This window comes from Theobroma cacao, chromosome 9 (genome assembly GCF_053813885.1).
Source record: "Theobroma cacao isolate CCN51 chromosome 9, ASM5381388v1, whole genome shotgun sequence".
Classification (NCBI taxonomy): domain Eukaryota; kingdom Viridiplantae; phylum Streptophyta; class Magnoliopsida; order Malvales; family Malvaceae; genus Theobroma; species Theobroma cacao.
In genome coordinates, this window is record NC_142647.1 from 8,862,866 (window position 1) to 8,884,010 (window position 21,145).

The 21,145-nt window shown below is 30.8% G+C and overlaps 2 protein-coding genes across 5 annotated transcripts; one reads left to right on the forward strand and one right to left on the reverse strand.

Annotated features, from left to right (window-relative positions):
* Positions 1 to 7,546: 7,546 nt before the first annotated feature.
* On the reverse strand, positions 7,547 to 8,906 carry LOC18588972 (EG45-like domain containing protein). Its single transcript, XM_007013741.3, has 3 exons — positions 8,749 to 8,906; positions 8,342 to 8,642; positions 7,547 to 7,865 (listed from the first exon to the last, which is right to left on the reverse strand). Exons 1-3 carry the CDS (start codon positions 8,855 to 8,857, stop codon positions 7,859 to 7,861), a joined length of 417 nt encoding a protein of 138 aa, XP_007013803.1. The 5' UTR covers positions 8,858 to 8,906; the 3' UTR covers positions 7,547 to 7,858.
* Positions 8,907 to 14,183: 5,277 nt separating this feature from the next.
* On the forward strand, positions 14,184 to 20,116 carry DXPS3 (1-deoxy-D-xylulose 5-phosphate synthase 3). Of its 4 annotated transcripts, XM_088809927.1 has the most exons (11): positions 14,297 to 14,438; positions 14,820 to 14,932; positions 15,033 to 15,152; positions 15,228 to 15,392; positions 15,605 to 15,755; positions 16,064 to 16,332; positions 16,955 to 17,237; positions 17,717 to 18,015; positions 18,286 to 18,564; positions 19,171 to 19,458; positions 19,780 to 20,116. In XM_088809927.1, exons 2-11 carry the CDS (start codon positions 14,906 to 14,908, stop codon positions 19,927 to 19,929), a joined length of 2,031 nt encoding a protein of 676 aa, XP_088666053.1. In that variant the 5' UTR covers positions 14,297 to 14,438; positions 14,820 to 14,905; the 3' UTR covers positions 19,930 to 20,116. The 4 variants fall into 4 exon arrangements, with proteins under 4 accessions (XP_088666052.1, XP_007013804.3, XP_088666053.1 ...); XM_088809926.1 differs by lacking the exon at positions 14,820 to 14,932 and having other exon boundaries at positions 14,184 to 14,438; XM_007013742.3 differs by lacking the exon at positions 14,820 to 14,932 and having other exon boundaries at positions 14,184 to 14,438; positions 19,174 to 19,458.
* The last annotated feature ends 1,029 nt before the right edge of the window (positions 20,117 to 21,145 follow it).

Here is a 21,145-nt window from a genome sequence, read left to right on the forward strand (position 1 = left end):
AGGCTTGTACCGACGGAATTTTCGACGAAATTTTCTGTTGAAAATCCGTTGGAAATAAACATTTCCAACTGAAAATTCTGTTAGAAATAGCCAAAATTTTTGTAGTGAAACCAATTTTTTTCTTCAATTTATAATATCCACTTTTGAATTTTTCTTTCCTCATTTGCTCTCTTTTCCTTTAACCTCAATTTCTCCAAACAATAAATAGTAAGTTTGTTATGCTATAATCTTCATAAAGTCATGAGTCTCATTTGGGGTTTGCAATAAACATTAATTCAAAAATTAGGTACTATTATTCTAATCTTTTCATACTTTTTTACTTTAATTTTAGAGTTTATATTATATTATTATATTATCTTTATTTTATGTGGTAGTTGATTTATTTGAATTAAAAATTTTGATTGTTGATTTTATATTAACCATTTGAAAAATGTAAAATAACTATAATAACTAAATAATTTTTGTACTTCATAATAGATATTTGAATATGTTAAATAGAAAATATGAATCTAGTTATTCAAAGTTTAAAAAAAAAACGAAAAAAAGTTTAATACAATCTAAAAAAGAACACTTGATAAATTTTTTACAAGTAATAAAAATAATGAATCAAAATTATTAACGAATCAGAAATTATTAAAGAAATATTAAAAAACTTAATTATAAAAGTTTAATTAAAAATTTTACATTTCAAAAAATTTAAAGAATAAAATTTTAATAATTTTTTTTAATTTTAATAAAAAAATCTCATATGAATATTTCCTTTTAAACTTTTTAAGTTATTGACTCTGTAAAGAATTATACACGGAGAACCATTTGCCATGCTCTTAATTCAGCAAATATTAATTTTTTAAAAAAATGACTATTTATTGACAATTACCCTAGTGCGTGGTACGAGTCAATAAAGCAGATAGAAACCAAGGCCACGCTGGAACTGGAGGAATGGCAAGAAAACGCGACATCTGTTTTAAACCAAGTATTTCATCTTCTTTCTAGAAAGCCGAAAGAATAGAACTAGGGGAAAAGCAAATTTGTTTATTTTGCTAAGAACACACCTTAGCTAACCAAACTTGTTTATTTCATTAGAAAAACAAAGAATTTGATGTAATGTTAACCTTCCTCTAATGGTTGCCTTGCCTTCAAACTTTTTCTACCTCTTTTTTTCCTTTATTTAGAAGCCTTTCATTTAAAAAAAAAAAACTTTTAATGGACATTTGTAATTGTTCATCCTTCATCGTCAAACTTAGTCCCATTAGTTTTTCTTTTTTTTTTCTTTAAGAAAGTTACAAGTGAAAATGAAACAACTATTTTTTAATCTTTGAAATTTTTATTTATTCTATTATTCTTAAAGTTATAAAATTTGGTCAAACCTAATTTTAATAGAAAAAGAAAAAGAGAAGAATATGATGAAGTCAGTGACAAATAAAAAGAGAAAACCAAGAAAAAATTGTTGTGAGGGGGTTGGAGAAAGAAATTTTTTTATAATATGTATTTTTTAACACTTATGAAAACCATAGCATTGTATCAAATAAGTTGTAAAAAATTTAGGGTAGGTAATATACTCTGACCTTTTGAGCTCTGACTATAATTCCACAAAGCTCCATTAGGATTTAAAATGGACAATCCGTCTTAAACATGTAAATGGCGTTAATGGATAAATGTGAAATGTCTAAAATACCTTTCTTCTTTCTCTATTATTTTTCACTATTATCTTTTTTTTTTCAAGCCAGCTAACAATGCTTCCTTACCCCAGTTGATCATTTCATAGTCGAATTTGGCCTTTGAATGCCAAATTCAACCAAATCTCCCAGGGGGAGTGTGATATTGTGTTTTACGTACACTTGGTTAAGCTCAAGAGTTGCATTCATATGGCTTTTGATATTCAGACTTTTGTTTGCAAGTAGTGCTTCTAGCCTTTGTGTAACACATATGTAATAAAACAATTTAAAAGCTGACTTGTGATTGGCAATATTTTATGAACAAATACTTTTCCAAAAATGCAAACTGATGTTATAATTCATATATGATGCTAGAAAAGCTAACATTGAAGTTGAGAGAAATTGTAACAAAGATTGTTGTAATGAAGAACCGTGAAAAAGAGTTGTGAAGATGATTAGATGCTTCCTCCAATAGTGATTCTTCTCAAGAATAATTAAATACATTGGGAGAGATTGCAACAGATATTATTTTATTGAAAAATCGTGAAATAGAGTTTGCAAAGATGATTAGATACTTTCTCCAATAATAGCTATTCTCTATGGAACTATATAGTTGGTTGCTCCTTTATTAACTTCGTAGACTCATCAAAGTAATGTTATTCATATAAATGTTACACACCAACACCACATATTACTGTATATGGCCAAAAGGGAACCTTCAAATCTACATCAAGGAGGTTAACTTTTAACTTGATGTGAAGGAGATTAGTTCAACCCCTTAAATAAGGACGCATAAGAGTTGCGACCAATTTGTGAGTAATAAGTTATGGTTAAGAAGTAAGTGATAAAGCTTATGGCTAATAGCATAACATCATTATAACCAAATTATAAGTGATAAAGCTAATGGTTGAAATATGAGTAATGAATCATGGTCAAAGAATGAGCGTAAAGCTTGTGACTAATAGAAAAAATATAATTTCTAGCTAAAATATAAGCGATAAAGTTTGTGGCTAAAATATGAGTGATGAGCTATAGTCAAAGAATGAGTGATAAGCTTGCAACCAATAGTATAATATAATTGCAGCAAAAGTATAAGCGATAAAGCCAGCGGCTGAAATATGAATGCTTTACTTTCCAAATGTCAAATTTCAATATATAAAGTAATGGAGAGTCAACGTCATAAAAGTATCATACATGAGCGAAAAACAGGTTGTTTTGGACTTTGTTGTTCCCAATTTGAAACTCTCTTGCTTACATCTTCTTGTGGAATATTCTACCTAAGTCTCTACATTCAAGAAGTGAATGATCAACTATTCTATGATAGTCAAAATATCTTGGGTTGGATTTCTTCTCTACTGTTGGTGATCAAGTAACATGGGGCAAGTACACCTGTCCATCCCTAATCCATTCATGAAAAAGCACTTGCACTATATCTAGTGGAACTGAGAATGGTGGAGAAGAATCATTCTCCTTATATGGTTTTCTCCTTGTATCATCCTTTTTAGTGTAAATTTGATTGTAAAGGACTTTTTCTTTCTTTGCCTTTTCTTTGAATGGTGTTACGTTTAAATCAATTTCGTGTTCTAAAATATCAAGTGCACACATCCCTTAACACTTTCAACTGAGTTTGAGAAGAAAAACAATGAAAAAGGACTTTGAAAAATGCATTCTGGTCTAAATCTATCGATACATGTTCTCCATGTATCAATACATTTGGACAAGTATCGATAGATTTTGAAATCTATCGATACATGTTCTTGAGAAAAGTGAAAATTCAAAAAGTCAAACTCAATCTATCGTGATAGGAATGCAATAGAATGCTCACTGTCTCAAAAGTATTGATACATTTTACAAATGTATTGATACATTTTCAATAGAATGTTCACTATCTTAAAAATATCTTATACTTGCAAATGTATCGATAAATTTTAAACAGCATGTCAAAACCCTTGCAAGCAAGTTCAAATGTGTCGATAAATGTACAAATTTATCGAAACATCATAATGGGAATTCAAAAATAAAAGAGGTAATGTATAATGTATCGATACAATATGATTTTTAGAGTATTGAATGAAGAGAAGAATGACTATTTTCACATTTAATGAACCTCCAACTACCCCTGAAACTTCAGCAACTATAAATACAAGCTTTCTCAACATTTATGAAGATTGGAAGACTTTGAAACACAACTCAAAAAAGAAGAATTTAGCAAAAATGATTCAAGGCCCTTTGTACTCTTCTTCTAATCCTTAAAGTCTTCTAGTGTAGCATTTATTGAGCTGTCATTCCTTCACCAAATATTGTACATAATTTGTTATTCAGCCTTTAAGAAGCATACCAACTATATATATTTACTTTCTTCTCATTGTACTTACTTAAGTGGTTATATCTTAACCAATATAAAAGGTAGAGTGTAATAACCATTTCCCTCGTCCAAGCATGTTGTGAGTGTCGTGGCAGGTCGAAGAGAATAGGTAGAGAATTAGAGAATTGAAGATAATTAAAGAGAAAAACTCTGTGTGGGAATGTTATAACTTTGGAAAAGAGTCAAGATCTCTCAAATGAATTATGAAGGTTCCATATATAGTACTAGAAGTGGTGGTTACTGAAAAATAAGGCTTTAATGCGTGTAATAAATGACACTATTATGAAAACCTTTAATGTGAGTAACTGTTATTGTAAGTGGATATTAAAATGGTGATTTTATTGCATATACTGAGTAACAGTTAGAAACTTATTATGTGACCGTTGAAGTTATTGGGCATAATAAGACTTGTTCTTGAGTAAAAAGTAATAGAGAAAAGGTATACATGAAAAGGTATATAAGAATAAGTTAAGAGAAAAAGGTGCACGTGAACATGTACAAGAGAATAAGGTAAAATGAGGAAACACTTGTACTTTAGAAAAAAATAAAGAAAATAGGTAGAGAATTAGAGAGAGAAGTTAAAAAGAAAAGCTCTGTGTGAGAATGTTACAGCTCTAAAAAAGAGTCAAGATCTCTCAAATGAATTGTAAAGATTCTATATATAATACCAGAAGTGGCGGTTATTCAAAAATAAGTTTTAATACGCGTAATGAATGACATTATTAGGGAGAGCTTTAATATGAGTAACCGTCATTGTAACCAATTATGTGGATATTAAAATGTTGATTTTATTACATATAATGATTAACAATTATAAACTCATTATGTGAACATTGAAGTAATTGCATGTAATAAGACTTGTTCTTGAGTGAAAAGTAATAGATAAGTAGTATACGTGAAAAGCTATATGAGAACAAGTTTAAAGAAAAAGGTGTACATGAGCAAGTACAAAAGAATAAGATAAAAAAAAGAAACACTTTTACTTCGAGAAAAAGTTAAGAGAATAAATAGAGAATTAGATAATATAAAAGAAGTTAGAAAAAGAAACTCTGTGTGAGAATAGTTATAGCTCTGAAAAAGAGTCAAGATCTTTCAAAAGAATTGTGAAGGTTTTATATATAGTACTAGAAGTGTTGGTTACTCAATAATAAGCTTTAATGCATGCAAAGATTGATGTTATTATGAAAAGCTTTAATGTGAGTAACCGTTACTGTAACCCATATAATGAGTAACTGATGAAATTCATCCGTCAATAAACTTGGTACCATCTTACAATATTACGTGCCATTGTATTGCCGATGGAATCTATTCTATCGGTATTCCATTGTTGTGCAGTCGATAATACTTAGCACATAACTCCGTCAATATTTCGTCAGCTTTTCATTGGAAATTATCAACGAATTTTATCGATGGAAATAATTTCACTGGTAAAGCTTTATTTTTTTGTAGTGCGTGGCATCTATTATGCCTCGGGTTTAGGGTGTGATAATGAAGTAGTCCTTCACTTGCTCTAGTTATGCTGCGTGAAGTAGTGCTTTACATGTTCTAATTGTTCTCATATTTTCTGCACAACATTATGCTTAATACAACTCTAAAGAAAATAGGTAGTGATCAAAATCAGCTATCTAAACTAGTTAAAAACGAAGTGATAGGAAATCTAAAGCTACTAATTTAGATTATAGTCTATTTGATTAACTTTAGATTATAGTTTGTGTGATTTTTTTATTAATTAGATTATTACTAGTAGATTTGTGCATTTAGAGAATGTAATTTCTCAACCTCAACATTTTGAACATGGTGGATACTACATGTGTTGAAATTCTCTGAAAAAGTATCTTGATTAAGGTAGCAGAGTAGATCATTTACTACTTTGGAAGCTTTGTGGAGGTCAAAAAGAAGAAGCTTCTTTTAGGTTGGATAACGGGTAGCCTAACCTAGCTATAACTATATTTAAAGGAAGCCCCAAAGGGCTGTTGGCTTGACACTTGGCAAGGTTATCGACTTAAAGCGTAGTTGGGTTTTTGGGGTGTGGTCTTGAGATTTGATGGGGCTGGGTTTGAGATTGAGTTTTTGGGGCATGGGCTTAAGGTATGATAGGGCTAGGTTTGGGCTTGATACTTCACAAGGTTCTTGGCTTGACATGTGGTTGGGTTTTTGAGGCGTGGGCTTGAAGTTTGATGGGGCTAGTTTCATGGTTGGATTTTTAAGGCATGAGTTTAAGGTTTGACGGGACTGGATTTAGATTAGATTTTTTTTTCTCTCACTATGATGTTCTAAATTTTTCTTTGACTTTTTTTATGTTGTTATATATAAAAATTCTATTATTTATTACTCCATATCATTTTTTAGTGTTAAATATAACTAATGCAAAGTGGTGCAATTTTTTAGCTAAATATAAGGTTTTGAGAGAGATAGAGTTACTACATATTCTACTGTAAGCTTAGAAATTTTTTTCAAGATTTTATTTTTTCGTAACTGATTATAAGTGTGTTTTTGTATAGAAGCTCCGTCACAAATACTATCATGACCACTACAACAATTATATATTTTGTAAAATAACATTTTGTACATATATAATAACTATTGCATATCTATTTCACAAAGTATTCTCAACTCAATTAAAAAAAAAATTCTGTTCCAAGCTCATCACACAGACAGTAGACTAGTATATACTGAAGCAAAGCCCACATAAATATCTCTTAATCTAGAAAGTAAGACTTGAAGGTTGTCTATCTAAAATATATACTATATATAAAATCCTCCTTTGCACAGAAAAAGAAGAATTTGAGTTTGACATTTTATGATTAAATTCTTTTAACTTTGACATTGTATTAAATTTATTATTGATCAAAATCTTCAAACGAAACACTTTTTAAATATTTTAAATTAATAAAAAGTTTATAATAAAATAATAAAGATTTCAAAGTAAATGGAATGAAGGCAGTATTTATGATATGAAAGTTTGGCCTGCATACATGTGAGCTTATCTCAATTCTTCAGTGACAAAAGAGTCAGGACCGTTTAGTTGAACTAAAACTTAATATTGTCGCGTGAGAGCCGGCAATATTGACATTTAGTGAAAAAGGTTAATCCGGGCAACCACTGCGTCCATCTTTAAATTATATCCAAAAGATTGATTCAATTCAAGCCAAAAGGAAAATCCGAAACCAATAATGGAAAAGAAAAAGTTGCATTGAGCCCATTAATGGACCAATACTTAGCTTCCATTGACAAACAAATGGATGCATGGTGTCACCATATTCGTGGGCGCATATCTTGGAATAAAGCTCTGTAGTAAATGGCTTGATCGAAGTACAATCAGATTAGCATGCATGCAGTATTCGTATTCTTTATCTTAAATAATCAAAAGAGAACAACTTGATCACGTTCACGAGATATATTATTTTGATTTTTCTTCTTGTTATCTATAACTGTCATCACTAAATGTGGCTTCAATCAAGCCTTGGTATTTGTTGACCAATTGTTTTCACAAGAAAAGTCGGAATTTATTAATAAGTCCGCAAGAAGCAGGTAAAAAGAATCGATGCCAAGTACGTGCTCCGTGACACCAATCTGTGTGTATATTTCTCCTTACATCACTCTCTTATTTTGTGTAGAATGGGAACTGCATCTTTATAATCGAAATCAGATTGGAAAAAAATTCAAATATTTCTAGAAAGATCATGTTGACAAATACATACGTTTTAATGCATATATTAATAGGACCAAAAAAGCCAAATCGAACGCTTTGACTTTAGATGGATGGGGTTCTAGAACCAAAAGAATTTGATCCAAGCTTCATGAAACAAGTACTGAGGGGTACCGGAGTCTTCATAATTCAGACCCTGCCACAGAAAATTACAATATACACTTGAGTTTCAAAGCAATTCAGTTTCCATTCACAGGATTGCCTTTTATATAGTGTGGAATTACCTGATGACTCAATTAGATCTATATATGTTCAAGAAGAAAAGCATGACATGTTTTCTACATATAGGACCTGAAGATATATATATATATATATATATATATATATATACATATATCTATATATATGTGCCTACTCCATACTAGCCTTTAGTTCATGAAACATATATAGAACAGATTCTTCATCAATATTTTTCTTCAGAATCTACGCTTTTCGCAGAACTTGAACAAAATTAATGCATTTTCTCAAGTCCTTTTGAGAGATACCGTAGCTATTCGTAATTGTGGATCGTGAAGTTTTATTGTGACTATATATGTATATATTATGTAATCATCCGTTTGTTTATATCAAACTAGAGAGAGCAAGCAAAGGATTTTGACGTTTTTTTCTTACTGTTGGAATTCAATGTTAACGGATGCTGCAGACGGATTTGCAATGGCCCCAAATGCAGTTGTAGAAAGAACTATTGTAGCACCATTGCTGGAAGGCCTAGAAACTGATGTCTCTGCTCGATCAACAATCCTTACTTGAATCGTTTGCCCAGGCTTGCAAGTTCTTGGGGTAGCCGCACTGATGCACCTTACTAAGTATTGCCGCCCACAGGAAGCACCGTTGTCCCATATGCCTTCCCCGGCCGCTGCGAACAAGTTGCTAGAAGGAAACTGGGAGGCATCGTTCCCGAAGCAGGCGGTGGCTGCACCGTGACCCGACAAAATATATGTCATGTACGGATTTAGTTACATAATTACTGAACTACAGCCGGTAACAGTTGATCTGATATTAATATGGTAACCACTTACGAATATATGGCGGGCTGTAATGGGCAGCGGCACCTACGTCACCATAAGACAGATGGAAGAGCGTTGTTAGGAGGAGGATGATGAACGGCCATGGCTGCTGCTTTGACATTTCTCCTGCCTATTTGAACTATTCGTACGTGGTTTTTAAAATGCACACGTTATAGACGTTATACAGTCCTTAATTGTAGCCAGGAGTATAAATAAGCATTAGGTTGGACCTACTTTATTGCCCTTAATTTTTTAATGTAAAATGCCCATTCGTTACATCATAAATAGATAGATGGGACTTTGCTATAAATAAATAACGTACCGATGAAGGGAGGCTTTGACCTTTTTCTGTCAAAAATAATAAAAAGTAAAATATGAAAATCAAAAAACAAAAGTAAAAGTATAATAAATGTATTGCAAAATAAAAAATTTGAATATAAATAATTAATACTGCAGGTCTTTGTAAACTAAAATATTTGTGGAATCAAATAGCAAAAACAAAAAGCAAAAGCATGGTAAATGCAATTGTGAAATAGAGAACCCGAATATAAATAATTAATACTATAGGTCTAAGCAAAATAAAATATTTATGGAATTAAATGGAAGAAAGTTATATAATAGTTTTATTTATTTATCTTTTAGTTTAAGCAATATCGGATTATGTGTACAATGAATAAATAGTCTTCTTCGGTTTCAGAAATTTCAACTCGCTTATCTTAGTATTCAAACCCTTAACCTCCGTCCAATATTCAAGTCTTATATGCATAGCCTGCATTAAATGGGCTTTCATATATAAAAAAATTATAAAATTTTAGTGGAAAAAATTAAAAATCAAAACTACAATTTTAATGTAATTTTAATAAATCGGATCATATTTATAAAAATTTAATTACTTTTAATCATATTTATTATCCAAACATTCCATTTGATTATTACTTTTGTTTCCAAATTAGAAAAGGCAAATTTGAGAATAATACCAAACATATCTTCAAGTAAATAAGCAAAAATACTAGTTGGAAAGCTATCAAACACATATAAGCCCAATGATAAATTATCATAGTCTGTTATCATCACATTGATTAGTTTTACGATGTACGTAAAGTGATAAAACACTCCCAATTCTTCTTAAAAAGTTCTCAATATACTACTATAAAAGTCCAAATCTCATATCAAACTTGAAATTTTATGAATCACCAAAAAGAAATCAAATTCTACTAAAACTCTTTTGTACCCTCTACTCCAACATAATTCTAATCCCTGATGCTTTACAACATTGTTTTAAAAAGTAATAGTGGGATTCATTGGAAATAATCAAAATGAACATAGTCTTGCATTAATTACTTCAGATGGAATTTGGAAAATGCTCAACATGATAATGGGATCTGGAAAATATTGATAATGTGTATTTGGACATTTTAGTTATAGACAAATAGGCAGATATGGGCTGGAGATCCCCACATTTAGCCATGTAGTACTTAGGGCTTTTTAATATTTGATGTATTTCATTCTCTTGTAAATATGCTCTTACTAGTTTGGCGTTTAGTAATAAAATTATATATTTTTCAAAAAAAAGTAATTAATAAATAATTCAAGAAAAATTAAATAATAAAAAGGTATAATATTCAAATAAACTCTTAAACTATTTAAGAAAATTCAAATAAGTACTAATTCTTTTATGTCATTCAATCAAGCCTCTATACTTTTATTTTAAATCAAATAAGTTTTTATAATTAAAGATTGACTAATTGCTATTAATCAAAATACATTTATCATTTTATATTCACATAACGCTGGCATTGATATGGAAAGTGAAAAATACTATATGATTGTATTTTCATATTAAATTAATATATCACGTCATCATCAATTATATATGATATATCAGTATGCCATACAATGATTAATCATGATATATTAATATGTTCTATCAATGCCACGCAATATAAAATGATAAAATAGTATTTTAACTAAATCAATCATTAATTATAAAAATTTATTTGATTTAAAATAAAAATATAAGGACTTATTTAGTTCAAAATAAAAATACAAGAGTTTAATTGAATGAAACAAAAGTATGAAAATTTATTTAAATTTTTTTAAATAATTTAAAAACTTTTTAAAATATTGTATCTAACAAAAATAAGTATCAGTAAAAATAGCAGTGATATCAGCCTCCTAAAGAAAAGTAAACAAGTCCTATGTTTTGGCAAAAAAAAAAAAAAACAAGTATGAAGTAACCAAATTGATGTAGATTCGTGGAGAGTTCACATTTGACATTCTCTGATATTTACTCATGATTTGTGCTTTTCCTTAGTACAAAACTAATAATAATAATAACAATACTAGTAAGTATTCGTATTAAATTATAAAGGATACTTTTAATCTTTATCAGTCGGTACTAGTTTGGGTCAATATTCAGGCGCCGGCGGTCAATGGATTAATGCATAGAGTTAGCTGTCACCAAATTGGCAAATCCTCAACCAATTGTCGCTGCCGCCTGCACGTTAACGTCAAAGCACCACACTTACCGTCTTCAATTTAGCCGGTTGTCGTACGTTGAAGTTGAAGTTGCGGATTTATATTTTTACTTTTAAAGTAGTGTTTAGTACGAGAGAATTGAGAACACATTTTTTATAATATATTTAATTAAATTATATTGTAGTGTTTGTTTTGTAATAGATAATTACAAAGTAAGATTACAATACAATCACATTATAGCCCAAAATCAATACAATCATATTACATTACACTCTGTAATATTATTAAAGATATTTTTACCCTTCAACTTTATTAATTTGTTAAAAATATTTTATAATGTTATAATTAAAATAAAAAATATTAAAATAAAATATATAATATAAGAATTAGAAATTAAAATAAAATATAATATAAGAAATTAAAATTTATATAATATAGGTAAAAGAAATTAAAATAAATATATAATATAAAAAATTATATTAAAAAATGAAAATAAATATATAATATTATAATAAAAAATAAAAATAAAATATATGACATTAAAAATATATTTAATAGATGATATTATATAAAAATTAACAATAAAAAATACAAGTATATTAAACTTGTATTTTAATAAATAAAGGTAATTTTAAAAATTAACATTATATTTCTAATAAAGTACTGTAAACCAAACGTTAATATGTTATCTTCTCTGCATTTTAATTATTATTTTATTTGTATACCAAACACTATAATGTTATTTTTCTTGCAATCACATTAGTTGCAATCACATTATTTATAATTACATTGTATTGTAAAGTACCAAATGTCACCTAAGAGTTTGTTAGGTAAATTTTTACAATAATGTGATAAATTTACTTTTATAAAATTTTTTTATAAATAAACTGTTTAGTATAATAATTTATATAAATTTTAATTTTGGTTAAAATTATCATAAAGATATTTAATAAATAAGAATATTTTTGATAGAGTAATGTTGAGATTATTTTTAATAGATGAAAACATTTTTGAAAAAAAAATTCTCCTGAAGAGTTGACGTGTTTTTAAAAGAAAAGAAACATCCCTTAGCTTGAAGCTTTTTTTTTAGATTTTGTTTTTAAAAAAATTAAATTTTTAAGAGTTTTTCAAAATTTTATTTGTTTGACTCTTACTTTTAAAATTAGATAAGTTAAAAAAAATCAAATCAAGCAACTACTAAGAGACCTACTTAATACTCATCTCAAATGAAATAAGTAAAACTTTACTCTACTCAATTGTGTAATGTGCTCGTTTTATGAACTCTTTCATCTATAGTAAAGAAGGACCAACCTTGATCCAAGATATCTTATGGACTCTTACATTAATCAATAGTTAAGTGAACTTTGATACCACTTGTTATGAATTTACATTTTTAATTTAAAAAATATATTTATTAGATTTTTTATGTCAATATATTATCATGCAATGCTGAGCTTTTGTAACTCTAGACATATTTTCCAAGCCAAATTTTTTATGTCAATGAAAGTCTTTTGACAGATAAGTTAAAAACTTAATATGATATTTTGACATTAAAAAAATAAAGACATATTTTTCAAAAAAAATTTAAAATAGATCTCATCTTTTACTGATATTACATGAGATATGTGATAATAACATGTTCATAGTTCAGCAAAATTAATGGAAAAGCAAATGCTCAAACACCTACAATTTAATTCTTATATTTTTATACTTATATATTCTCTATTAACTTCAAATTCTACCTTGTTTATTGATGTTAAAAGTTAGAAACAAAAAACAAAAAAACTTCCCCAACTTAATTTGTTTTCGACACTTGGTACTTTCCTTTGAAACAAAAAGATAGAGGATGTTTTATGCAAAAGTTATTTATGTGGAGATCTAATTAAGTGTCACTTCTGATTAAGTTGTTAACATCACTGGTTAAATACTGTGATTGCATCTAAGAAATTAGATTCAAATTTCATTTATATCAACATAGAGAAATTGATGGAAGTACATGTAATTGATTTGACATAAGAATTAAAAGTTTCTCATCTAATTAAAATTACTTAAAATTTTCATAAACACGATTAAATTGATAAAATGTGCTAATTTAAATAGTCAAAATTTGCACAATCTATATATAAATATATATATATATATATATATATATATATTTTGAGACTTAAAAGAAGAAGATTTAAACTTTACTCTCTAAGTAGAGAGATCATGCACTAATCGATGAGTCAAACACTCAAGTGTTTGTATAACTTATATGTTTAATATAGTATTTGGCTTAATTTCACATAGAAATATATCCCAAAATCCTAGTTAGTGTAAATCATAGTTATGAAAAAAAGAAGATTCTAGTGGACCCTCGAGGAAAGATAAGATGAGAAAGTGAAGAACTTGGGCCAAGAATTTTTTTTGGTGAACATGGGCTAAGAAATCTTGCAGCCAAGGGATTGCAATACCTAATGAAGCACGACAAGAATCAAGGTTGACATGATCACATATATGGGTAATGTTATTTTACTTTGATTTTGATGCTCTAAAGTACATTTATCATGTACACTTGTTTAGACCCAAGATTTAAAATTGTTATTGTCAAGGACAATGGTAAAATTAAAATGAACATATTAAAAAGATTAATCCAATTCTTAAATTAAGCTGAAAATATTAAATCATACCAAAATATGCAACCAGTCATACTCAGACTTAAGCCTTAATTACTGCAGAGGTAAACAATCTTAGTAATTCAGTCAATATGCCCTTGATTAAATTTCTTAATCTCCATAATTAACATTATTACCATTTCGGGCTTCTCAATATTTTCTCTGGTCCGCTTCTCCTCAACGTTTCTTGCGTCTCATTCAGCAATTTTCTTAAAGACACTTAACCCGCTACTATTCTCACTATTTACAACACCAACACTCTTGCTTTATTTTATTTTTTATTTTAATCTTAATAATAATAATAATAATAATCATCACAATGATGTTTTCATCTTTGTTCCCTGCAACTAGGCTCCCTCGTTGTGAGTTTTTTGTTTCTTTTCTCTGGCAGTAACCAAATTATACTGAGTTGGGTCTTTGAGTCTCCCAATGGGTACTGCTCCAACTCAGTGCCCACCTGGAATCTCTGCAAATCTCCATGCCAAATTTGATAACAGAATTGAATTTTCATGCTCCAACTTCCCTTCTACGCTTAATATTTCAAAGCTTAACTGCCACCCCAATTCCAAGGTATGCAATGATCAATTTCTCTCAAAAATATGTTTGGCTTGTATATTCACTATCATTCTATTAAATGATTCTTTGTTTCCTGATTTTTCTGAGATTATGAATCGAACTTATCTGTAATATTGATTTTTTTTTTTTTACATATCTATTACCGTTCACTAGAAGTTAATTAAAGGAAAACATTTTTTTTTTGGAATTATTTATCTATAGGTGAATTCGAGTAGTTTATCGCAAACTGTGGAGGATAATGAGAAATTTTTATTTTATAATCATATTTCTTTTGGATTTGCTTTTCATAAAAACGGAGCATTGAATTGTATAATCTTGTTTTTATTATTCAATGTACCCGGAAAAGCGCATGAAAACAAGCTGTTTTTTGGTCAGAAATACTCAACTACATATACTGCTATGTAAATGTCAAGGAAACTTTAGCCAGTTTGGGCCAAGGAACCAGTTGTTTTGCTTGATTGATGGTTTTGGATCGTATTGCCCTGAGGGTATGTTTCATGTGGATGTGAATTTGCTAGATAGCAAAAGCCTTGGATTTGATTTCAGTAGTTTGATTGGGATGGTGATGTCTGATTTTTCGTGGTGCAGGGATTAGTAAATAGAATATGTTCTTTGCCTGATATTGATGATTTGTTTTGGGAGAAAGTCCCTACGCCTATACTCGATGTGGTTGAAAACCCTATGCATTTGAAAAACTTGACTATCAAGGTTTGAGTTCTGAGCCTTATAATTCTTACATATGCATATGCTTTAAGCACACTTAGTTATAAATTGTCTCTGCAGGAACTGAAATTATTAGCGGATGAAATCCGTTCAGAATTGTCTTCGATAATGTCAAGAACTCAAAGATCCTTCAAGGCCAGTTTAGCTGCAGTGGAATTAACGGTTGCATTACACTATGTTTTCCATGCTCCAGTTGACAAGATACTGTGGGATGCTGGGGAACAAGTAACATCATATTTCATGCATTTTTCTTCCATGCCACTCTTTGCTTATGTTTCTATAAGGATGCCCCTACATCTCTCTCTGTTGATGAGCAAATGCTGATCCAATTCAAGGAAGCACAAAACATGGCAATGAATCTTGTGTATTTGCACCTCAATATTTTGATCCATGATCCGCAATTAGTTGTTATACTGATTTCTACTCTATTTTTGCAGACATATGCACATAAAATTCTTACAGGAAGGCGGTTCCTTATGCCTACTTTGAGACAAAAGAATGGTCTTTCTGGCTTTACTTCCCAAACTGAGAGTGAATATGATCCATTTGGGGCTGGGCATGGATGCAATAGTATATCTGCCGGACTTGGTAGCATTTCTTGCCTTCTGTTTATCTATATTTTTACTTTAGAGAGAATCACCCACTTTAAGAACTTTTCTTTTGTTACTTAGATTTCTTATGCTTATAAAGTTTCTCTTAGTTTTGGTGCCTAATATTAAAATCTCTTCTCCTGCTGCAAATTGATTTGTCAATATTTAGTATGTGTACTTTTGGTTAAAATCCTATCCAAGGTTGCTCAGTTGCCGTTGTGTTTTACATTTTATTAGCTTCCATCGGCAGATTATCCTTTCTATTCAGAATCAAACTTGGAAATTGAGAATTCTGCTTCATGTTAGGTATGGCAGTTGCGCGAGATATTAAAGGCAAGCGAGAATGTGTAGTTACTGTGATCAGCAATGGCACAACTATGGCTGGTCAGGTCTATGAGGCCATGAGTAATGCTGGTTATTTGGACTCAAATCTGGTTGTGATCTTAAATGACAGCTGTCATTCTTTGCATCCAAAGATAGAAGAGGGCCCCAAGACATCTATAAACGCTCTATCCAGTACCCTTAGCAGGCTTCAATCAAGTAAATCCTTTCGCAAGTTTAGAGAAGCTGCTAAGGTAAATTTTATCTAGTTTTGCTTCCTACCTACTTGAGACTTGAGTAAACATCAAAAAGACCTCTTTTCTTGCTCTTCCTCCTCTTCATGTTCTTTCTCCCTTTTATTTATTTATTTTTTATTTTTAAAATTGTGTTGCCAAGGAGAACCATTTGTAAGTGAATATTCAAAAGATGCATCTTATTTGAAGCTGTCTCTGCAAATGCAAGAGTATTTTGAATATTGTTGCCTAATATTACAAGCTGTAACTGCCCTTGTCTTATTTTGTTCATACATTTTCGTGAAGCCCATATGGACATACTCTATTCTATCACACTGATCAATTAACAGTCTGTATGCCTAGACTGGGAATGATGGAATCCAGAAATACAGTGAAATATGCCTAGAAATTGAGAGTTATTTGGGGTAGTCTGGAAATAAGGGGATAATAAAGTAAGTGTTGGATTAATGGGGATATTTTGGGGTCCTTGGGCTACATATTGGTAACAAAAAGATTGTGCATGATTGGTGCTTAAAAAAAATATGAAGTTCCATTGACACAATTTCAAAAGGCAGTCTCAATGATTGGTTAATGCTGTAAAAGTGCTTTATTTCCATGAAACTGATACATCTTTGTTTCTCAGGTTGTTACCAAAAGAATTGGTAGGGGAATGCATGAACTGGCAGCCAAAGTTGATGAGTATGCACGTGGTATGATGGGTCCACTTGGATCAACTCTCTTTGAAGAGCTTGGGCTGTATTATATAGGTCCTGTTGATGGACACAACATAGAAGACCTGATATGTGTTCTACAAGAAGTCGCATCTCTGGATTCAATGGGTCCTGTCTTGGTTCATGTGATAACAGAGGAAAATCAAGGTTCAGAACATGACCAAAAGAGAGAGACAGAGGAGAAGCAGCAAGAAGGTGAACGTCCTTCTTTACATATCCCTCAATGTTTTTTGTTCCAAATATCATTATCAATTCCTCTGCAATAACCCTTAAGAGCCACAACTTTACTGAGTTATATACTTGTTTGGCAGATGGAAAGTTTGGTTTTAACTACAATACATCTATTGCTGTATAGTTAATCTCTTTTTCTTTCTGGTTGGTTTATCATATACATATTGTCATTAGTCATACTCAAGGGCATTTTCAAAAGAGGCTACTTTCTGCTTTATAACAGAAGTCAGACTTTTGGGTTAATGCTCTGAGAAAAATGGTTTACTTACTCAGCTGCTCAGGATCTGAAAATGACTAATATTCGGTGATTGCTTTAGTTTGCAAACCTTTTTTTTTTTACGTTTTCCTCAAGAAAAATGTATGAGAAACCCTTTTGGTCTCGTACACATTGCATGCTTTGTGCTAAACCACCTCCCACCACTTTTTCTTGGATTTTCTTGCAGGTTTAAGTCTAAATGGCACTCGTTCTTTCTCATACGGTGAACATTGCCGAACTTACAGTGATTGCTTGGTGGAGGCTTTGGTTTTGGAAGCAGAGAAAGACAAAGATATTGTAGTAGTTCATGCAGGAATGGAAATGGATTCATCACTTCAGTTGTTTCAAGAAAGATTTTCAGACAGGTTTTTCGATGTGGGAATGGCTGAGCAACATGCAGTTACATTTTCTGCTGGTTTGTCATGTGGAGGGTTAAAGCCATTTTGCATAATTCCCTCTACCTTCCTGCAGAGAGCTTATGATCAGGTTCTTTCTCTCTCTCTCTCTCTGTATTTGTATGTGTGTGTGTGTGTGTGTGTGTGTGTGTGTGTGTGTATGTCTGTGTCTGTGCACTGTGCACATGCATGCAGGAGTGTGCACAATGCATGTGCCAGTGTAGTGCTGCCTCTTTTACTTATGCTCTTATGCATGTGAAATTGAGAGTTCCTGTTGCAATGCCATAAGAGCTTGTTCTAGCATGCAATAGTAAATATGGATAACACATTCCACTGTGGATGAAAAATCTTGATGCTTCAGGTTGTCCATGATGTGGATCGGCAGAGGATCCCTGTGCGATTTGTCATTACAAGTGCTGGATTGGTCGGATCTGATGGTGCTTTGCAGTGTGGAGCATTTGATATAACTTTCATGTCATGTTTGCCAAACATGATTGTCATGGCACCATCTGATGAGGATGAGCTGATGCACATGGTTGCCACTGCTGCCCAGATTGATGATCAGCCAGTTTGCTTTCGGTATCCAAGGGGTGCCCTAGTCAGGACAGACTATCCTATATGTAGTGGAACTGCTCTTGAGGTTAACCTTTTTTCTTCTTCATATCTAATTTATTGGCTCATTATTTTTGTTTTTGTTGTTATTATTATCTGCTGATCTGATCTTAGCTTGTCACATTGTTTTTTTTTTAGTTCTATTACTTGGCAAAAGCTGTATCATGTGATGCCACTAGTAGTTGTTGAAAGCTTTGATTCTTTATATATATCCATCCATGCATTCTTCTTTTGAGGCATATTTGCTAAATGGTGTGACATTTTATAAATGTCTGAATATATGCATGATCTAGATGGGTTCATTTCAAAATACTTTGGTGATAGAATTAAGTTCTTACGGCATCTACTCTTTTTATTTTTATTTTTATAAACCACTTCAAATTGTTACTATCCATGCTCTCTATCACAAAGTACATACACATTAAAATGTAGCTGTAATCAAATCTTCCAATTTTCTGAATGGATCTTCAATTTTTTTTTTTCTGAAATCATACTACTATTTGTTTTGTTATTGTGTTTTTGCCTTAAACTCTAAGAATACTTTATAAATTGTAAGTTTTGACCTTTGATGATAAATTCCAATGCTAAAATTTTAATTATGCTGATGTCTCTTTTTTAAATTTTGACAATGAAGCAGATTGGCAAAGGAAAAGTTCTTGTTGAGGGCAAAGATGTTGCTTTACTTGGGTATGGGGCAATGGTTCAAAACTGTCTCAAAGCTCAGACCCTTCTTTCCAAGCTTGGCATTGATGTCACTGTTGCTGATGCAAGATTCTGCAAGCCTCTTGACATCAAGCTTCTCAGGCAGCTTTGCAATAGTCATGCCATTCTGATCACTGTGGAGGAAGGTTCTGTTGGGGGATTTGGTTCCCACGTTGCACAGTTCATTGCCCTTGATGGACAGCTTGATGGAAGACTTAAGGTAATATTATCATGTGCCCAAGATTATTCTTAAGAGTTTTTGCTTTTCAGACAATAAAAAAGGGGAATATTCGTATGAAAAAATGAAAGAAGAAAGAAAGAGACATCAACGAAACTATTTATTGATCCATGCTAGCACCCACTTCCTTATGTTTTTTTGGATTTATGTAATCATAGTCATCCTTGTTTTTACCTGTCAATTATAGATGTATCTTGAGGGGTTGGGGTGGGATTGGGGGAGGGTGTGGAGGGAGGAGCCTGGAGGATATTCTGTTAAAATATTCCTCCATATTCTGATGATTTCCTGAATGAATTTCTACAGTGGCGACCAATTGTCTTGCCAGACAACTATATTGAGCATGCATCCCCCAAAGAACAGCTTGCTCTTGCAGGGCTAACTGGACATCACATTGCTGCGGCCACGTTAAGTCTTCTTGGACGGACCCGTGAAGCCCTACTGTTGATGTGCTAGAATGTTGTATAGGTTTTCCTTGTTAGGTTCTTGATGTACCCCGAGAAGGCTAAACAAAAGGCGGAACAACAGATTCTCTAGAACAGAAATAGGGTGAGGGTGAATTAATGATCTTTTTGTATTGGTGGTTCCTGTAACTTGTACAGTTCTCTAATATGTTTATGTGATCATGTGAATATCTAATTTACATTAGTGTAGTACAGAATTATAAATGAATAGATGTCCTTACGCATATAACATGTGCTGCCTTCCCAAGGATAGGGAGAAATCTAAGTGATTAGAAGCTGAGATGTCCTTTCTACAAGTTTTAACTTCCAATCTTAACATCTTATCCAATAAAATCCCCTCTCATAACATCTTGATTTGTGGAAGGAAAAAAAGGACAGAGAAAGAGGGAAATTGAAGAGAAACGAAAGAAAAAAAAAATATATATGAAGAAAATTAAGTGATTGGTAGATTAGATTAAAACAACCAAGGAAAATTAACAATAAAATAGACATGACATAAATTCATATAATGTAGCTCTATGTTATAGACAAATCAAATTAATAATATCCCTTATGGTATGATATTTTTTTAGATAATATTTTAATTTCTTTTACAAATAAAATTTTGTGTAGTTTTCATATAATAGTGTTAAATTTTTACCAAAAAGACAATCAGACACTTATAAATTTCACTAAAAAATAATAACATTTTATATTTAAAAATTTTATTTTTTGGATTTGGATCTTAAATTCTCAAATTCTTCCTCTTGAATAATGTTTGAAAAACAATATTATTTTTTAAGATAAAATACCTTGACTTTTTAAGTTTTGACTATATTTCCACATTGATCCATTAGTATTCAAAATAAAAAAATACATCTCAAATGTGTAAACAACGTTAATGAGAAAATATAAAATGTCTAAAATAACACTCTTCTTTTTCTAATTTTTTTCACTATTTTCCTTTTTTCTCTAGTTGAGCAATAACGTTCCCTTATGCTTATTGGCCAGCCAAGATTGAATTTGGTGTTTCAGCCGCAACAATTCCAGAGGTAGGGTGGAGAGATTTTTTTTTTGAATAGGAGAAAAAAATTAAAAAAATAAAAAATTATAATTTATATAGTATAGTAATTTTTAAAATTATTGAAAGATAAATTATTCGATAAATATTGCTATATCATCAAAGTAATAGAAACATTAATGGTTGATTAATAGTTGAACTTATATGT